This window comes from Bubalus kerabau, chromosome 16, assembly GCF_029407905.1.
Source record: "Bubalus kerabau isolate K-KA32 ecotype Philippines breed swamp buffalo chromosome 16, PCC_UOA_SB_1v2, whole genome shotgun sequence".
Classification (NCBI taxonomy): Eukaryota; Metazoa; Chordata; class Mammalia; order Artiodactyla; family Bovidae; genus Bubalus; species Bubalus kerabau.
Window position 1 is genome coordinate 36,470,849 of NC_073639.1, and position 21,456 is coordinate 36,492,304.

Here is a 21,456-nt window from a genome sequence, read left to right on the forward strand (position 1 = left end):
TTAGGTTTATGTTTATAACAGTATACACACATAGCTATAATAAACTATCATTTTTAATCTATTATAATCCATCTTTATATTTGGGTGCATGCATGCATGCTAAGTTAATTTAGTCATGTCCAACTCTTGGCAACCCTATGGACTGTAGCCCACCTGGCTCTCTGTCCATAGGGATTCTTCAAGCAAGAATACTGGAGAGGGTTGCCATTTCCTCCTCCAGGGGATATTCCTGATCCAGGAATCAAACCCACGTTTCTTATGTCTCCTGCATTGGCAGGCGGGTTCTTTAGATTCTCACCACCTGGGAAGCCCTTATATTTGGGTAAGATGAACTAACAGATAGAAACATGGATTAAGTAGGTAAAAAAATTCTGAACTCAAGCTTATATCCTAGATAGAAGAAAGATACATGAAAAAGTAAATGCAAAACCAGGCCATATATTTAAGTGCTATGTGCTCTGAAACTGCTCAGAAGCATTGTTTCAGGAATTCAGAAGACAAAGAGATTGCTTTTGACTAGAAAAGCCTTTCCTGGAGAACAGTAAATTTAGGTTAAGATTTAAAGGGGTTACTCATTTAAAAGGGTTACTCATCTTACAATAGGGCTTCCTCAGGTAGTGCAGTGGTGATGAATCTGCCTGCCAGGGCAGGAGATGCAAGAGACTCCCTGGGTCAAGGAAGATCCCCTGGAGTAGGAAATAGCAACCCATTCCAGTATTCTTGCCTGGGAAATCCCATGGACAGAGAAGCCTGGCGGGCTACAGCCCATCGGGTCACAAAGAGTTGGTGGTGACTGAACACACACACATCTTACAATAGTAATGAAAAGGGAGAAGGAAGGTATTCTAGGCTAGGAGTCAACAACTTGCTATAAAAGATCAGTAACTATTTTAAATTAGTAAATATTTTAGTAAATATTAGTAATATAAGTAAATATTTTCAGCTCTTTACACCATCAGATCTCTTGCAGCATTCAGCTTGCCCTTGTAATGCAAAATTAGTCATAGACAATGCACACATGAATAGGCGTGGCTATGTTCCAGTAACACTTTGTTTACAAAAGCAGTCTCTGGCTGGAATCTGGCCTGCAGGTTGTGTTTGGAGAACCCTGCTCTAGGATAGAGAAGGACTTGAACAAAGCCAGAATGCTTGGGAAAGCACAAATCCTTTCCCCAGAAGCAGAAAGTGATCCAGTGAGGCTGAAAGTCTGGCTATACGTTGAAGATTTGTGCAGAATAAGCTTGGAGAGATGCTGGGGCCATTCAAGGAGTGGCTGGAATATGCAGACTAGGCCTTATGCCCTAGGCAAACTGGAAGTTCAAAGCTTTTGAGGATGGGGGAGTTTCACTGTTAAAGCTGAAATACAGAGCAAAGGGGTTCATATTATTGCCGTTGTTCTTTCATTCACTGACTGACTCTGCTTCACCCAAACTGCTTCCTACAAAGTTGAGAGGAATTATCATAAAATGTAAACTAGTGATGTAACTGGCCACCTTAACACATTTCAGTGGTTTCTCCAACTAGATGCAAAAAAAAAAAAAATGTGAATCTTCTCATTGGGTATACACGGCTCATTCCTAACCCACACCAACCACACTGAATAGCTTTATTTTTCTGATGCTATGTTTTTGTATAGCTTTACCTTTGTACCTGTTTCTGTCTTTGCCTAGAATGTCTTTCATCCTTTATTTGTTCATAAACTATTCCTCTGTCTTTCCAAAAATCATCGCTTCTACTTATTTCCTCAGGTTTCACTGACTATTGATTCCACACATGCTGTGTTTAAACTATGCTTGTTACAAGGTACTATAATTGTAATACAGCAAAATTACCTTCTATATTAAAGATTTCTCCTTATGAGAACTGAAGTGCTTAACTCCTCAGAACTTAACAAAGTACCTGGGATGTCATAAGGGCTTCAAAATCATACAGGATGCATGCGTGCTAAGTCGCTTCAGTCCGTTCTGACTCTTTGCGACCCTATGGACCATAGCCCACCAGACTCCTCTCTCCATGGGATTCTCCAGGGAAGAATACTGGAGTGGGTTGCCATTTCCTCCTCCAGGGAATCTCCAGGGAATCGAACCCGAGTCTCATAAATTTCCTGCATTGGCAAGCAGTTCTTCAACACTAGCACCACATAGGAAGCCCTTATACAGAAAAGTATGGTATATAGATTGGAAGGATTATAAATCAGAGTCAGAAAAGTAAGCTGATTTTTATTACGTTAATCTGGGCATGATATAATTATGGACTGAATGAGGATCTTGGCAGGAGCAATACACAGAAAAGGAATATAGAGGTGGAAAAGATGACTGTTAGCCATCAGGACAGGAAGACAAAGAAAGTGAGACAGTATCAGTAAAAGGAAGCAGAATGCCAAGATAAGGAACAGAAAGGGTTAGGAGCTTCTGATATGTTGTGCTAAAGCTGAAACTCCAATACTTTGGCCACCTGATGCAAAGAACTGACTCATTTGGAAAGCCCCTTATGCTGGGAAAGATTGAAGGTGGGAGGAGAAAGGGACGACAGAGGATGAGATGGTTGGATGACATCACTGACTCAATGGATATGAGGTTGAGTAAACTCCGGGTGTTGGTGATGGACAGGGAGGAATGGCGTGCTGCAGTCCATGGGGTTGCAAACAGTTGGACATGACTGAGCGACTGAACTGAACTGAACTGTCCTAATTTAAGAGTGAATATGATAATTTTTGCAAAATAAAAATAGCATCCTTTTGTATTATATCTGACTATATGAAGCAATAGTTATTTGAAGAGTTTTCACACATAGGTTTTAGCCCAGGGACTCTGGGCTGGGCATGGCTGATGACAAGCAAAGTATTCCAGAAGTGATGCACTGCCACTTCAAGGCCTGGCTTTTAAGAACGTTAGCAGCTTTCACCTGAGGTCCTTGGAACCCAGAGGGTTTTCTACCATATAAAGAAGTCCAACTACTCTGCTGAAGAATCACATTTAAAAGCCCTGAGACCACAAGAGCAGAGAAGGGGCTCAATGGAGCCTGATGTTCCAGCCATCCCTGCCAAGGCACCATGCATGTGAGTGAAGCCATCTTGGGTCCTCCAGACAGTCACCAGGCAAATATCACTAAGTAATACTAGTCAACCACATGGAGCATGAAAGTCTCCTCCCCCTGAGCTGCGTCCTAATTCCTAAATTACCAAAAGAATGAAATGCAATAAGAATATAAATAAAATCAATAAGATAAAATTTTAGAACAATAAGATCATTATTGTTTTAATCCTCATTTTAGGCACAGTTGGTTATTTAGCAATAATTCCTGGTGGCTTAGACAGTAAAGAATCTGCCTGCAATGTAGGAGACCTGGGTTCAATCCCTGGGTCAAGAAGATCCCCTGGAGAAGAGAATGGCTACTCTCTCCAGTATTCTTGCTGGAAGAATTCCGTGGACAGAGGAGCCTGGTGGGCTACAGTCTATGGGATCACAAAGAGTTGAAGATGACTGAGCAACTAAAACTTTCACTTACTTTCAATCACAGTAGGGTTAGGTGTTAATATATGACATTTCCAATGAAATGAAGCATTATATGCATTTCATTCAAAGACTAATGTTTAATGAGAAAAGTAATCAAAAGTTACAAAGGAAAAGGCACTGACCTGATAACCGCATTGGTTGAAGCATCAATATCTGAGGCATTTACCAATATAACATCTGTCCCAGTTGGTGCGTCTTCAGGAATTGTCGTGAAATACATTTTACTGGCAAAAGTGGGGACATTGTCATTGACGTCATCCACTATGACATTGATTGTTCCAGTTCCAGTCAGGGCAGGGAATCCTAGAGGGAAAAGAAAACCAAGTCTTAATGTTCATAAATCACAAAAATAATATAGCAAGATTAACAATGGGTTGTAGACAGAACTACTAAAGAGAATATAGAAAACACCCCAAGGCAATATTTGTGAATACATAGACAGGTGATTGAGTATTTTTTAGTTTTGTTATAAGAAAAATATTTTTATTTACGGACTAGTATTTCAACTCTTTTCTAGTGATACTGCACAAAAGAATATGTCAACCTCCTAGTCTATTTTAAAGGTACTCACTCAGCAATGTAGAACACAACAATATCATTTAAATGCCACAAAAGAGGCACTACTGGTTTCTCTAAAATTATAGTAAAATAACTCAAGCCCGATTTGGAGCATCCCTCTGGATCTGGAATAGCTGGCCAGCTGACAAAGCAGAATTAAAAACTGTATTCCTAGATGTGACTATCAATTCTATCCTTAAAAAAAAAAAAAATTAACTGAGTTTTGAAGACTTTAAATCCCCTTTTCTGTACTAACTTATATTTCTTTGCAGAAAATTTTAAAAAAGAAAGCACTCTGACCTTTCATTTGCTGGAAATAGTATGTCAATGAGATGACTTGAAATCATTTCTGTTGCATTTATTTAATGTTTAAGGTAAATATGAAACAATCCATTTGTATTCCCTGTTCCAGTGCCATTATCAGGATATAGTGAAAATGCAGCATTTAACAGAACCCTGGAGTACACTGTCTATACTACACAGGGTTAGAAGACTCTTGTGTCGTGAAGGTCAGATGTCATATTTAGTTGATTCTGTGGGTTATCTCAAAGGTAAATGGCAAACCATCTGCTTTTAATTGTTTTTCAGAATCATTTTTCAAACTTTAATATACCAAAATAGAAATAATGAAGGTCTGCTTACCTATATTTATCTAAAATAAAATAAGGCCCTGGATACGCTCAACTTTAAGATACAACTTTTCTTCCCATAAAATTATTTCCCATTAAATGAAGCTTTAATTCTACTCACTTTTGGTATCATATATTTGTAAATAAAGCCATTCTTTCACTTCTCTGTAAAATGTTTATGAATATTTCCCTAATATATTGGAATGGTGTTGAGATTCATGATCTTCCAATATTATTTTTTGTAATAATATTCTTATGATTTGCTAATATGTCCTTATTGCTATTCAGACTTTTTCCTGTGTTCTTAGATTGTCATTACTGATGGCATGAAAGTGAAAATGAAAGTGAAGTTGCTCAGTCATGTCCGACTCTTTGCGACCCCATGGACTGCAGCCTATCAGGCTCCTCTGTCCATGGGATTTTCCAGGCAATAGTACTGGAGTGGATTGCCATTTCCTTCTCCAGGGGAACTTCCTGACCCATGGATTGAACCCAGGGCTCCCGCATTGTAGACAGATGCTTTACCGTCTGAGCCACCAGGGTCAATTTTATGTTCCAATGTATGGGAACCAAAAATCAATAGACTAGAAAATTATGGAATGCAGTGGTTTTTGTGCTCTATGCAAGGAAGTTCAAATTCTACGTTAGATGAAAAATTTGTATGACCACTTGAACTGGGCACTATGACAAGGCATGGTATCTCCCGGAAATCTATTCAATTAAATTTACGCCTCAAGCTGATCTCTGTTGCCTTCTTAGTGGGACAATTTATGTCAAGAATTCCATTTATATTAACATATTTTAAAATTAATTTCTGCAGATATCTTGCCTTTTAGTTGTTGGATTTTATATTGAAGAAAACTAGTTCTCACTCTTTGCCTTTTCTGCATCAGTTCAGTTCAGTTCAGTTCAGTCGCTCAGTCATGTCCAACTCTTTCCGACCCCATGAACTGCAGCACGCCAGGCCTCCCTGTCCATCACCAATTCCCGGAGTTCACCCAGACTCATGTTCATCCGATCAGTGATGCTATCCAGCCATCTCATCCTCTGTTGTCCCCTTCTCCTCCTGCCCCCAATCCCTCCCAACATCAGAGTCTTTTCCAATGAGTCAAATCTTTGCATGAGGTGGCCAAAGTTTTGGAGTTTCAGCTTTAGCATCAGTCCTTCCAATGAACACCCAGGACTGATCTCCTTTAGAATGGACTGGTTGGATCTCCTTGCAGTCCAAGGGACTCTCAAGAGAGTCTTCTCCAACACCACAGTTCAAAAGCATCAATTCTTCAGCACTCAGCCTTCTTCACAGTCCAACTCTCACATCCATACATGACCACAGGAAAAACCATAGCCTTGACTAGATGGACCTTTGTTGGCAAAGTAATGTCTCTGCTTTTCAATATGCTATCTAGGTTGGTCATAACTTTCCTTCCAAGGAGTAAGCGTCTTTTAATTTCATGGCTACAATCACCATCTGCAGTGATTTTGGAGCCCCCAAAAATAAAGTCTGACACTGTTTCCACCGTTACTCCATCTATTTCCCATGAAGTGATGGGACAGGATCCCATGATCTTAGTTTTCTGACTGTTGAGTTTTAAGCCAACTTTTTCACTCTCCACTTTCACTTTCATCAAGAGGCTTTTGAGTTCCTCTTCACTTTCTGCCTTTAGGGTGGTGTCATCTGCATATCTGAGGTTATTGATATTTCTCCCAGCTATCTTGATTCCAGCTTGTGTTTCTTCCAGCCCAGTGTTTCTCATGATGTACTCTGCATATAAGTTAAATAAGCAGGGTGACAATATACAGCCTTGACATACTCCTTTTCCTATTTGGAACCAGTCTGTTGTTCCATGTCCAGTTCTAACTGTTTCCTGACCTGCATGTAGGTGTCTCAAGAGGTAGGTCAGGTGGTCTGGTATTCCCATCTCTTTCAGAATTTTCCACAGTTTATTGTGATCCACACAGTCAAAGGTTTTGGCATAGTCAATAAAGCAGAAATAGATGTTTTGCTGGAACTCTCTTGCTTTTTCCATGATCCAGTGGATGTTGGCAATTTGATCTCTGGTTCCTCTGCCTTTTCTAAAACCAGCTTGAACATCTGGAAGTTCACAGTTCACGTATTGCTGAAGCCTGGCTTGGAGAATTTTGAGCATTACTTTACTAGCCTGTGAGATGAGTGCAACTGTGCGGTAGTTTGAGCATTCTTTGGCGTTGCCTTTCTTTGGGATTGGAATGAAAACTGACCTTTTCCAGTCCTGTGGCCACTGCTGAGTTTTCCAAATTTACTGGCATATTGAGTGCAGCACTTTCACAGCATCATCTTTCAAGATTTGAAATAGCTCCACTGGAATTCCATCACCTCCACTAGCTTTGTTCATAGTGATGCTTTCTAAGGCCCACTTGACTTCACATTCCAGGATGTCTGGCTCTAAGTGAGTCATCACACCATCATGATTATCTGTGTCGTGAAGATCTTTTTTGTACAGTTCTTCTGTGTATTCTTGTCACCTCTTCTTAATATCTTCTGCTTCTGTTAGGTCCATACCATTTCTGTCCTTTATCGAGCCCATCTTAGAATGAAACGTCCCCTTGGTATCTCTAATTTTCTTGAAGAGATCTCTAGTCTTTCCCATTCTGTTGTTTTCCTCTATTTCTTTGCATTGATCACAGAGGAAGGCTTTCTTATCTCTCCTTGCTATTCTTTGGAACTTTGCATTCAGATGCTTATATCTTTCCTTTTCTCCTTTTCTTTTCACTTCTCTTCTTTTCACAGCTATTTGTAAGGCCTCCCCAGACAGTCATTTTGCTTTTTTGCCTTTCTTTTCCATGGGGATGGTCTTGATCCCTGTCTCCTGTACAATGTCACGAACCTCTGTCCATAGTTCATCAGGCAATCTATCTATCAGATCTAGTCCCTTAAATCTATTTCTCACTTCCACTGTATAAGCATAAGGAATTTGATTTAGGTCATACCTGAATGGTCTAGTGGTTTTCCCTACTTTCAATTTAAGTCTTAATTTGGCAATAAGGAGTTCATGATCTAAGCCACAGTCAATGAACTACAAATATTAAAATATTGTACTTGCCTTTTCACTAGTCACTTAAACAATGGTAGGATAATATCATACGTAATTCACATTCAGAACAGATTTAGAAGTATTATAAACATGGAAGAAGCACATCAAAATAATACTTTTAAAATCTCACTCAACATAAACGTTTATTGAATCTTTAGGCATTCATGTACTGGTTTAAGAAGTTTACCTGAATTGTCTACTCTTCATAAGTTTGTCTGGCTGTTACCTCCATTTTATATATAAATAACATGAAAGAAAGGGATAGAAAAGTTGAGCAACTTTTTTAGGGCCATTGACCTGGTGAGGAATGGAACTAGGTTTTGACTTGAATGGGGAGCTCTTGACCACTGATAGAAAAGCCAGAAGGTGTTGGCAGCAGGACACATGCTGCTCAGTGAGATGCTCTGGGACTCTGGACAAGCCCGTCTCAGGGAACAACACGAGCCCCAAGCCAGAGGAAAAGGCCCATCTGTGGCAGACCTTAGTTATTGTCCAGGTTAAGCTTGTGTAGCATTTGGGGACATCTGTCTGGCCATAAATTTTTAATTTTTCACAGCACATGTTAAAGCCCAAATCAATATCTTCTGAGTTAATATGGATAACCAGTGTTTAGCCCTAAGCTCTGAAATGTGCGTTTAATTATACACAGTTTAATGGAATGGAAGTTAATTGTGTGAATGATGTTAGTATCTCTCCCATTGTCTGCTTGAAAACAATAACTAGAGCTTGTTTGTACATTTGTGTGGACAAAAGCGGATGTCACGGGAAGGAGGGGCTATATCTGATGAATCATGAGGGTGGATAACTAAGTCAAGGTCCCAGATATCATGAAAGGCTCTTTTATCTCTATTACTGACATTGTATTCCACTCATTAAATCTGTCTCCTTATACGCAAAATGGGAATAATGAGAACAAACCTACCCCAATAGGGGTGTGGAGGGGAATATAACATGTTTAGGATAGTGCCTGGTGCATAGTTAGAATGTATTCTATATTATTCTTCGTTGTTGTACTTGTTTTAGAAATCAGGAGGTAAAAAGGAAAATTGACATTTAAAAGGTCAGTTTTTAATCTTACAGATTACTGTGTCATAATTCTCAGGATTTTTGTCCCCTGACAAAACTTTCAAGTCAGTCCTAAGACAACATTATTCGGGAAAAGGTTTTGAATCATTCTTTTCTTTTGATGATTTTTTTTGGGGGGGTAGTTTTAAGTGTATGAGACTCAGCTTTCAAAAGTTTCACAGCTTTGTATAAGATGTGTTGAACTGAAAATTTAAAAATGCAAAATTTACAAATTTCAAGTGAGAGAAGATCTGAAAATGTCTGATATGCTCTCTAATCAACAATGCTTAAACTTGTTAAGAAATAACTCAGTAACTGCCAAATGGTTTTATCTTTGGTATTCTAAAGTGTCTGATGACACACACATGAAAAACCCCATAAAATGATGACTAACTCATTTGGTTAGGAACATGTGATTTCTTTCCTTGTCTATAAACTACATAAATGTAGTTGCTGATGTGTTTTCTGAATTAGTAAGCAAAATGAAAAAAAAAAACAAAACACACACACAAAACATTGTTTACCTAGGAAAATATTCAACAAATTCAATCTCATGGTTTCCATACCAGAGAACAACTAATTTTTCCACAAGCTCTTGAAAGCACACCAGCAACACCATATGATCCTGGCCTGAGAAGTGGCTCCACAGTAATCCCATATCCACATGGGGCATCTGCTCAAGCCAAGAACCATCACGAGTCCCCTTTCCTCCACTAGTTAGCAGCCACAGCCCACTTTAACAGCACTTGGGGTTCTTCTCTTCCTCTTTTCTTCAAGAATTGATAGAGTGACCCAATTTCTACAATGGCCTCAATTTCTTGTTGCCCCAGGGGATGGGCATGCAGGTCTTATTTACTTTTAAAGTTTTACAAGGAAATTGTACAAAGACATAATTCTACATTTCTAAGTCTCTTACTGGGATTTAACTAAATCTGAACTCTGCCTCCAATATTTCTCTTTTATTCTCAGGATAGGGCCTTCCACCGCTCAGCTCACTCTAGCCTCAGACTGGTCCTCCACAAGGCCCTGCCTCTCAGCTTTGGGCAGGAAGATGAAATCAAGGGACAGAAAGCAGGAATGCCCCCTGATTTTGAGAGAATAAGCCTCATATCCCAGGTGGCTTTATGATAAAGAACCTACCTGCCAGTGAAGGAAAGGCAAGTTTGATCCCTGGGTTAGGAAGATCCTCTGGAGGAGGAAATGGCAACCCACTCCAAATATTCTTGCCTCGAAAAATCCCACAGACAGAGGAGCTTGATGGGCTATGGTCCAAAGGGTTACAAAGAGTCGGACTTGTCTGGGCACAACAACACAACAAAGACTTATGTCTACAACAGACTTCTCAGATGAAGGACACAAGTTACCTCATCCTTGGTACACACAGATTTTGTCACTTCCTCATCTCCTTATGGAATGATGAAGCTATGTTTTTTTGCTTTTATGTGTTTGTTTGCTTCCTTTTGAACCCTTCCTCTTAACCTAGTGAAGAAGTGGTTCTGGTGCTTATGTTCCTATTTCCCAACATCTTCTGGGTTATAGTCCATGTGAAGTGCTACATGATGTTCACTGTAACTTTACCTTCAGTTCAGAACTTTCCAGGCTGATACTCCCAACTGACTCTTTGTTCTCTCCTCTTGCAAATTACTAGAGAGCCTCAGTATTAGTATGCTAAAAACTCTAGTCTTAATTAGTCCATGTAAACTTAGCCTGTATATTTGTATATAAATTGAAAAGCGTATGTGCGTATACATGTGAAGTGAAGTCGTTCAGTCATGTCCAACTCTTTGTGACCCCATGGACTGTAGCCTACGAGGCTCCGCCATCCATGGGACTTTCCAGGCAAGAATACTGGAGTGGACTTCCATTTCCTTCTCCAGGGGATCTTCCTGACCCAGGGATCGAACCCAGGTCTCCTGCATTGCAGATAGACGCTTTACTGTCTGAGCCACATATATATTTATAGATACATATTATTGAACACTTTTTGATAATAGTATTTGAGTGGTGCTTCCCAGGTGGCACTAGTGTTAAAGAACCTTACTGGCAATGCAGGAGACCCAAGAGACTTGGGTTTGATCCCTCGGTTGGGAAGATCCCCTGGAGGAAGGCACAGCAACCCACTCCAGTATTCCTGCATGGAGAATCCCATGGACAGAGTAGCCTGGGGGCTACAGTCCATAGGGTTGTAAAGAGTCGACTCTTTACATGCTGAGGTAACTTAGCAGGCATGCATATGCATGAGTATCTTTTATATGTATTACTCTTAATATACAGATTCATGAAGCAAGTATTACTATTTAAGTTTTTTTTAATAAAGAACTTTCAATTCAAAGAATTTAAACAATTTATTTACATTTAGCCATACTGTGTGGATCACAATAAACTGTGGAAAATTCTGAAAGAGATGGGAATACCAGACCACCTGATCTGTCTCTTGAGAAATCTGTATGCAGGTCAAGAAGCAACAGTTAGAACTGGACATGGAACAACAGACTGGTTCCAAATAGGAAAAGGAGTACGTCAAGGCTGTATATTGTCACCCTGCTTATTTAACTTCTATGCAGAGTACATCATGAAAAACGCTGGACTGAAAGAAGCACAAGCTGGAATCAAGATTGCTGGGAGAAATATCAATAACCTCAGATATGCAGATGACACCACCCTAAAGGCAGAAAGTGAAGAGGAACTCAAAAGCCTCTTGATGAAACTGAAAGAGGAGAGTGAAAAAGTTGGCTTAAAGCTCAACATTCAGGAAACGAAGATCATGGCATCCAGTCCCATCACTTCATGGGAAATAGATGGGGAAACAGTGGAAACAGCGTCAGACTTTGTTTTTCTGGGCTCCAAAATCACTGCAGATGGTGACTGCAGCCACGAAATTAAAAGACGCTTACTCCTTGGAAGGAAAGTTATTACCAACCTAGATGGCATATTCAAAAGCAGAGACATTACTTTGCCAACAAAGATTTGTCTAGTCAAGGCTATGGTTTTTCCTGTGGTCACGTATGGATGTGAGAGTTGGACTGTGAAGAAGGCTGAGCACCGAAGATTTGATGTTTTTGAATGTGGTGTTGGAGAAGACTCTTGAGAGTCCCTTGGACTGCAAGGAGATCCAACCAGTCCATTCTGAAGGAGATCAGCCCTGGGATTTCTTTGGAAGGAATGATGCTGAAGCTGAAACTCCAGTACTTTGGCCATCTCATGCAGAGTTGACTCATTGGAAAAGACTCTGATGCTGGGAGGGATTGGGGGCAGGAGGAGAAGGGGGCGACAGAGGATGAGATGGCTGGATGGCATCACTGACTCGATGGACATGAGTCTGAGTGAACTCCAGGAGTTGGTGATGGACAGGGAGGCCTGGTGTGCTGCGATTCGTGGGGTAACAAAGAGTCGAACATGACTGAGTGACTGAACTGAACTGAATTGAACTGATAGTGGACAGAGCCTTCTCTGGTCACTAAGTGGTAAAGAATCTGCCTGCTAATGCAGGAGACTTGGGAGATGTGGGGTTGATTCTTGGGTTGGGAAGATCCTCTGGAGTAGGAAATGGTAACCCACTCCAGTATTCTTGCCCGAAAACCACATGGACTGAGAAGTGGGGTCACCAAGAGTCAGAGATGTCGTAGCGACGGAACAACAATAGTGGACAGAAGGAAAGTCAACTCTGAACTCTAGAAAAAATATATTCTCCCTGTTCATTAGGCTCAGATAAAAGTATGCCACTCTTATTGCAGATGTTTTACTCATTATTATTATTACTGATGTACTTCTACCATATTCTCTATTAAGTTATAAAATAATTGAGAGCAGAAATTATTGTTTAATTCATCATTATCTAAACCAATAATGCATAGGTTGTCTTCAATGTTTATTAAGTTCTCCTTTGACTCTATATATGGAAATCTGATCTAGTGACTACATGGCTGAAAGTTCAAAAAGCTGATCACTTCTGGGAATAAATATAGGTTTTAGCCTAAGGCTGGGGTCAGAGAACAAAACTTCTGACAAAGGTCAACATTTTGGAGATAGTCTACTACTTATAACAGAGGGTCCCAATTAATCCTGAATCCCATGAGAGGAATCAGAATACTAGGGGCCAATATTTTGCTTGGACAGATCTGATAATGATGAATTATATAGGTAGTGGCGTAATAGGGCAAGATTACTCAGTTTCATCTGGAATTGATTTATGAGAACCAGATGCAATCAGAAAGAAGTAGGATGTAAGGATACAGACTCCTGATAGAAGACAGTGAGCCAATGAATGGAGCTGAAGATAGAAGTGAAATGAAAGGACAAAATCTCAGAAATTTTTAAGTATAGAGGCAAGGAGCATACAGGAGACATGTGAAATACAATCAGAAGTCAGATGATAAAAGGAAGCTCAAATACATTTTGTAAAAATATTTTGTATTTTATATATCATACATCTGCATGTGTATATATATGAGAGTAAAAGTGAAAGCGTTAGTCTCTCAGTCGTGTTTGACTCTTTGTGACCCTATGGATTATAGGCTGCCAGGCTCCTCCACCCGTGGAATTCTCCAGGCAAGAATAATGCAGTGGGTGGCCATTCCCTTCCCCAGGGAACCTTCCTAACCCAGGGATCAAACCTGGGTCCCCTGCATTTCAGGTGGAATCTTTACCATCTAAGCCACCAGGGAAGCCTGTATATATATTTTATAAAGTATATATATGTATACATATATACAATGGTGGTTCAGTTGCCAAATCGTGTCCGAGTCTTGCGAACCCATGGACTATATAGCCTGCCAGGCTCCTCTGTTTATGGGATTCTCCAAGCAAGAATACTGGAATGGGTTGCCGTTTCCTTCTCCAACATATATACAATAAACATGGGTAAATAGATATTAAACTTCTTAAATTTTTAGAGCAACAGCAAAAAAATACATATGATTCTGAAAAGCATTTTTTTAATGTGTAAAAACACATCACACACACACACACACACACACACACACACACAAAGCTTATTCAGTTTAATCTTCTGATAGTCCATTACACTTGCATAGTTCCAAACTTTGTCTTGAGTCATATTTTATACTCTTAAACTTGGGAAATAATTAAACTGGTATTGCCTTTGAACATGGGTGGCTTAAAAAGATCAAACATATGAATAAAGTTCAAGGAAACCTAAAATAAGATTTTAAAAAGAAAAATGTTTCAGGCAACTGCTCTATCAGAAAATTCATCTTCAATAAGTGTAATGAATGAATCTAAAGATCTAATTAAAGGTCTAACTGCGGGCATTTTACATATTTAATGTTAGCCCCCATAAATTAAACATCTTTTCCTGAAACATGAGAAACTACTCAGCCGCATTAGAATTTTGCTTAACTGAAATCTGTTGCTTTGCCACAAAACTGATTTCATTCTTAACATCAAACATTTGGTGGAGCAGTCCCCTGACTGGGTGTGTTTGTTGTAATAAAGAATTACCTTCTTTTTTATACTTGGAGTAAACACATATTTCTTACAGTAAGTAAGCCATCCCCTGAGAAGGTATTGAAACCAAACCATTCCGTATTGACTTTTAATTATGTGATTTGGCTTAAATTTGAATCCAGAAAATATGTGAAGCAAGTAAATATGTAGTCGTATTTAAATATGACCAATAGCATTTATCTTAAAATTTTCATTTTATAATGTATTACCATTAATTAGTTCTACAAATATGTTTACATAAATTAGGTAGGTACACACTAAGTTAACATTTTATTTTTAATCATTTCTCAGGAATCTTTATCAAAAACACTATTTCCTTTTTATAAATTCTTATACTAAAGAATCTGCCTGTAATGCAGGAGACCCAAGTTCTATCCCTGGGTCAGGAAGATCCCCTGGAGAAGGGAATTGCTACCCACTTCAATATTCTTGCCTGGAGAAATTTTATGGACAGAGAAGCCTGGTGGGCTACAGTCCATAGGGTCACAAAGAATTGTACATGACTGAGCAACTATCAGACTGAATAGAGGTGACAAAACTAAAGAAAGAACTTAGCAATGTTATGTAAATAAGACTGAAAATTGCTCATAGTGTGAACGTTGTTAATGTCATTGAAATGTACACTTAAAAATCATTAAAGTGGTAAATTTTATGTTATATGGATACATCATTTTTAAGAGTTTATACAATAAAATATGATGTAAACTAAATATTTTATCCCCCACATAAAGTATATGATAAAGACTTAATTTGGCTGCTGCTGCTGCTGCTAAGTTGCTTCAGTCGTGTCCAACTCTGTGCGACCCCATAGACGGCAGCCCACCAGGCTCCCCTGTCCCTGGGATTCTCCAGGCAAGAACACTGGAGTGGGTTGCCATTTCCTCCTTCAATGCAGGAAAAGTGAAAAGTGAAAGTGAAGTCGCTCAGTCGTGTCCGACTCTTAGCGACCCCATGGACTGCAGCCTACCAGGCTCCTCCGTCCATGGGATTTTCCAGGCAAGAGTACTGGAGTGGGGTGCCATTGCCTTCTCCCAGACTTAATTTTGGAGAACATTAAAAAAACAGAACCCTAGCAACACATGTTGAAACTCTGAAATACTAGCGGCAACCACCAAATTCAAAATATAGCCGGAGTCCTGCCTATTTAGTGAAATTATCAAATTATATATCTTTGGAATAATTATCAAAATAGGCTACAAAGTAAGATTAAGTTTTAACATGATAAAATTAGAAGAAAAATTCCTCATACTAAGCTTACATTATTTTCTATTATATTCAATATTTATCCTTTAGGTAGTAGAATCATCTCTTTAATATTTCAAATCATTTGTTTCCATTTCAAAGTTGGGTTTCCTTCATCTACTCAGATTTATAGCTTAAATTAAGTAAATGAGAAATAGACTGAAATTACTTCATCAAATTTTAATTCTATGCAACATAATAGCAATTCTAGCTATTATTTATTGGAATTTTGGAAGCTTGATCATCTTTCTTTTTGTATTTTTATCTTATGACTATAAAAATGAAATACTATGTAGGAAAAGTTTCTACTAAAGTGTAGCTGATTTAAAGAATATTATGTAAATAAATGATTTATGATAACACGTAGTCACTAATGGGTTTTGTACTAAACTTATTGCAAATAAGAGGAAGTAAAACAATAACCAGTTATGAACCTTGGAAGCAAAATTCTCATCTAAGACAAATACTCCAATGGAGATAACAAAACTTCCTTTGACTCAAATATATAATTAAGTTAAATGCAAGTGATTCCTGGTAACTGAAGATTACCCTAGCACTGTTTGATTTATGGAATCATTGATGTCTTATGGAAAGTTTTCAAGCATTTTTCATTACTAAGAATATTCATCATAACAGACAAGGCAAGTTCTTCGACATCTTCCCACAAATAATACTGACAGGATGCAGTCTTTCTGGAACATCTAAAAAGCAACTCTCCTCAGATGTAAAATGTCATATTCCACATTTCTGACCTCTCTTTTGATTATAGAGACATTTGCAATGCAGTGACCCTCTCAGCTAAACAATGTGACAAACAGTTTTCATTCAAAATGTCATCATAGCCTCACCAAGAAAATAAGCATAGTGATTAGCCCTTTTAGATTTAGGATTAACTTTTGCAAAAGCATCATGTTTCCCCTTCATTAAAAAGTAATTTCCAATCCCTGCATAAGAATGAAGTTTATCCCCTGTTTCAATCAGATGATAAATGCCCTTAATTAGGGATGCTAATAACTGAAATTTTCCCCTCAGACCTATTAATTATGCTGACACATAGTTCACTACTAGACTTTTTAGCCAAATCTATAGCCAGAATATCTCTTTAGCTTGTTAGCATATTAGACTGAGAACAGATAAATAAAGGTAATATATTTAATTTGTGCACAATTTAATCTCCCACACCCCAATTAAATGCAAATAACACAGCCCAATTGACTTACTGTATGTGCATGCATGTGTGTATTGTACATATTGTATATTCTAAGTATAGTATTAAACATTTGCTTTGCATTCCGTAAAACTCCGTGAAACTCTTGGATATGCATTTCTTGATCTGAGAACAGTAATCCTTTGATTTTGAATTCATGAATATTTTCGTTTTACTCGCTGTTTCAATGGCAGAGAACTGAATGTTGTTTCTCTTTTTTTGCTGCAAAAACCATTTCTGTTTTTAATATAAAATAATATTTAATCTAAAGAGAAAAAACTCATAAACATGGTTTACATGAAACAAAATATGTTAGATGAGCTAATCTATGGGAAAGAGTGAGTCATAGTTAAGAAACGGTCTCCTTGATCAGGTTTAGTGGCTTCAGATTCTGTTTCTATTGATTAACAGCTGCAGGTCTGAGTCAAGTTGTTTACTTCTCTAATACTCAGCTTTGTTTTTGTTTTTCTTTTAATTCATAATATTGGAATCCAATTTACAAGGCTGTTGTGAGATTAAATCTGTTACAAACAAGCACTCAGCATGCACAGAATGAACAAACATCGTCTAAAGTTTGTCTACGTAAGTTGTATCTCTACTCAAACGTGTTTCCTGAGAACTAAACTTTTATATCTACCCGCCATCTCCACTGGAGATTTCATAATATCTAAAATACAGTACATCAAAAAAATAATGTAAGGAAAATTCAACCTAAAAAAATTTTTCCTATCCCCAAATTTCTCAGGCCAGTACTCTGGGACTCATGCTTGATTTGTCTCTTTTACTAATTTTCTTTACCTCCAATTCCATCATCAAGTCCTACGGCTTAACCTTCAAAATGGATAAAATGTTTAGCTCTTTCACACCTCCTCCATGCTGTGGCCTAATTTCAAACATTCTCAAGGGCTGCTGCCACGGCCTTTTAATCACCATCTCTATTTCCACTGTAGTTTTCACCACTGCCACAAAACCAGATCTCTTTTCCACAAAAACAGGTCACTCCAAAATTCCTTGTTGCTCCCCTGTCCAAAGCTTTAACAAGACTTTGCCTTTCTCCTTGAATAAAATTAAAACTTCTTTCCCTGGCCTAAAACACTGAGATGATCCAGCCTCTGCTTAATTCATTAATCAAGATTTCTCCTTTCTTTTACTCTGGTGGAGCCATCCAGGCCTTCCAGTTGTCCTTTGAATAAAGGCAACGTGATCCCTGTCTAGGAACCGTTTCATCTGCAAATTTATCCAGATTTTCACATTTCACTGTCCTGACCTCTGCTATTAAAAATAATACCTCCAATTCCTTCCTCTCTAGCCACTTAACCTGCTTTATTTAATTACATAGCACCTCGTATAACTCCCGACCTATATATTACATTTTGTCTAGCTTTCTGACTAGAATGTAACTTCTGTGAGGACAGAGACTATCATTTTTTCACCACTATATCTCCAATTCCTAGAAGAATCCCTGGTAGAGACTGCTCCACAAATGCTTCCTGACAAAACATTGTCCAGATGCTTGTTACACATTGACAGCCCATAGAAGCATATGATTCTCATTGACTCTAATAATAATTCACTTATAAGATCTATTAAATTACCATTATAGTTTGGTTTTAATAAATTCAAATGCAAAGTGACAATTGGGTGGAATAATTGGCAATATTATCATCTTGTACCTGTAAAGCCTAGTGAATTTTTTATATCTTCTCCTACTTAGCAATTTAATTTGAACAATGTCTAAATTGAAGCTTGTTCTCAAACAATCAGTATTGAAATTACTGATTCCAGTTGATTTGATGCCACTTAAAATATTTTGAAACATTTATTTATTTATTTGGAAAAAGAAAAATAACAGAATGTTTTATTCATTAGAGTACAATGGATCACATATAAGAAAAGCTTTCTTAAAACTGTGTTTTTGGAAATTTATGTTTTGCAGAGGGTAATCAGATTCTGATTTTTTTTCAGATATACCATGAGTGAGCAAGGGCTCAGTTGGAAGGCAGAAATCCTGGATATTGTTCTTGACTCTGATATTCTCTGAGTCTGTAAGCTCTGGCAAACTGCCTAATTATTCCAGGCCTCAATTTTCTTATCTCAAAAATAAAGGAAATGGACTGGCTCATTTCCAAGAAGACTTCTGGCTATAAAATTAGCATTTTAAGTCAGATTTTTCTCACTTAGAATTTTTCATATATAGCTTTCTTTTAAAATCCTTCCATATTACACACTAGGTTATAACTTCAATAACCCCTTATAGTCACATCTTGTTTTACTGCTTTCTCATATACTAATTCCTTCCTTTAAGAATAGTAGTAGATTTTAATAGGTCAAAGACTATGAATTTACTGGTGAGGGTAGAAAATCACCAAAGGTTAAAAAAATTCTAAGAGACTTGGAAAATTCCATGGATATATATCTATTGGAAATGCTTATCTAAACACCAAAATCCTCATAACAAAATAAGTAAAATTTTTCACATTACATTTATGTGAAGAATAATAAGCCTTTATTATTAAGCTGTGTGAAGTCAAATACCACATGTGGGATATATACACACACACACACCCACCCACACACACATATATATATATATATATACATACAGTGTGTATATATATATACATATACTTTTTGGGGGGGTAGCTAAAAAGATGTTGGGTGTTTTGGGAGATATGGGAGGCTCACTTTTTTTGCTATGGGAAGTCCAGATATAAAAGTATTGCCAAATGCCAAAACTTTTCAAAAGCACAGTGTCTGTTTATGCAGATTCTGAGTTAGTGAGCCAGACCAAGAAAAGGTAGGCAGGACATCACAAAGTAGAGATAAGACCTACCTAGAAACATCTACTAGATAACAGAATTGAATAAGAGCCAGAAAGTTCAGGGGAGAGTCATGAGAATATAGCTCAAGCAGTATTTTTAAGCATTTGAAACTGAATTAAAGCCATAAAACGCTTCAGTGGGTCTTTACATATGACTGCAATTTATCACATCACACTAAACACCACAGAGCCTTAAATGCTTATGCTGCTTTTCAAAGCAGGGGTCAATTTGAATGACCACAATCAATGCAGCAAAAACTTCTGGAATTTCAGCCATCAGTTGAAAAAGATTGGCACTTTTCCTTTTTCGGTAGGTCCTTTGAAAAATCTGCAAGTGATAAATACATGATAATAAACTGTATTTAAGTATGGTAAATAAATATGAAATAATAGTTGCATAATAACAGGATGGTTTGATAAATAATTATCATCATTTTTCACTCAGTAAATCATTCATTCATTCAACAAATATTTATTCAGCAAATGTTATATTACACATTCTGTTCTGAGTGTTTCTGGGAATTCAGTTTTGAACAAGACAGGAGCTTTTCTGGTAACTCAGCTGGTAAAGAATCTGCCTACAATGTGGGAGACCTGGGTCCAATTCTGGGTCGGGAAGATCCCCTGAAGAAGGGATAGGCTACCCACACCAGTATTCTTGGGCTCCCCTAGTGGCTGAGCTGATAAAGAATCTGCCTGCATTGTGGGAGACCTGGGTTTGATCCCTGGGTTGGGAAGATCCCCTGGAGGGGGAAAGGCTACCACTCCAGTATTCTGGCCTGGAGAATTCCATGGACTATATAGTCCATGGAGTCACAAAGAGTCGGACACTACTAAGCAACTTTCACTTTCACTTAGAAAGCTTACATGATACTGGAAGTATGACAGCTATTGATGAGGTAACCAAACTGTAGCCTGCCAGGCCCCTCTGTCCATAGGATTTCCCAGACAAGAATACTGGAGTGGGTTGTCATTTCCTTTTCCAGGGGATCTTCCCAACCCATGGATGGAATCCACATCTCCTGAACTGGCAGGCAGATTCTTTATTGCTGAGTCACCAGGAAAGCATTATATTCTATATGAGCATATAACTTTAAATGGCAATTAATGTTTAATAAAAAATTCACAACAGAGTAATGTGACAGAAACATTGGAGAGATGGGAATTGGGACCTATAGACTGGCAGTCAGATAAATCCTCTCTGAGAAGTTGACATAGATGCAATGACAAAATGACCACGATACAGATGTCACCTGCCCCCACCCCCCTATTAAAAAATGGAAAAAACAAAACAAAACAGCCAGCTACAAAGTAGAACACTCCAGACAGTGAGAACTACAGGTACAAATGCAAAGGGCCAAGGATGAGAAAAAGGTTGGCATTTTTAAAGGGGCCAGATTAACTGGCACTAGCAATTTGCTGTCAGTGTTTAGCAACTACTCTCCAGATAAGTCACCTGATCTGTAAGCTTGCTGATTTCTGTAGTGTAAATACTCCTACACTAGCTGATTTCATGGAGAAGGCGATGGCACCCCACTCCAGTATTCTTGCCTGGAAAATCCCATGGACGGAGGAGGCTGGTAGGCTGCAGTCCATGGGGTCTCTAAGAGTTGGACACAACTGAGCGACTTCACTTTCACATTTCACTTTCATGCATTGGAGAAGGAAATGGCAACCCACTCCAGTGTTCTTGCCTGGAGAATCCCAGGGACGGGGGAGCGTGGTGGGCTGCCGTCTATGGGGTCGCACAGAGTTGGACACGACTGAAGCGACTTAGCGGCCGCAGCAGCAGCAGCTGATTTCAACAAAACCAACATGGAGATATTGAACAGAGTTGAGAAGTGATAATGACCAATGGTGGAACATAATAAAGAAAGGCAGC

The 21,456-nt window shown here is 38.4% G+C and overlaps 1 protein-coding gene across 1 annotated transcript in view; it reads right to left on the reverse strand.

Moving 5' to 3' along the window:
- The window catches only part of FAT4 (FAT atypical cadherin 4), a 178,600-nt gene that overhangs the window by 48,438 nt on the left and 108,706 nt on the right, over positions 1-21,456 (reverse strand). Inside the window, exon 7 of the mRNA XM_055549364.1 lies at positions 3,638-3,818. Coding sequence (XP_055405339.1) covers positions 3,638-3,818 — 181 coding nt within the window. The remainder of the gene's footprint in view (positions 1-3,637; positions 3,819-21,456) is intronic.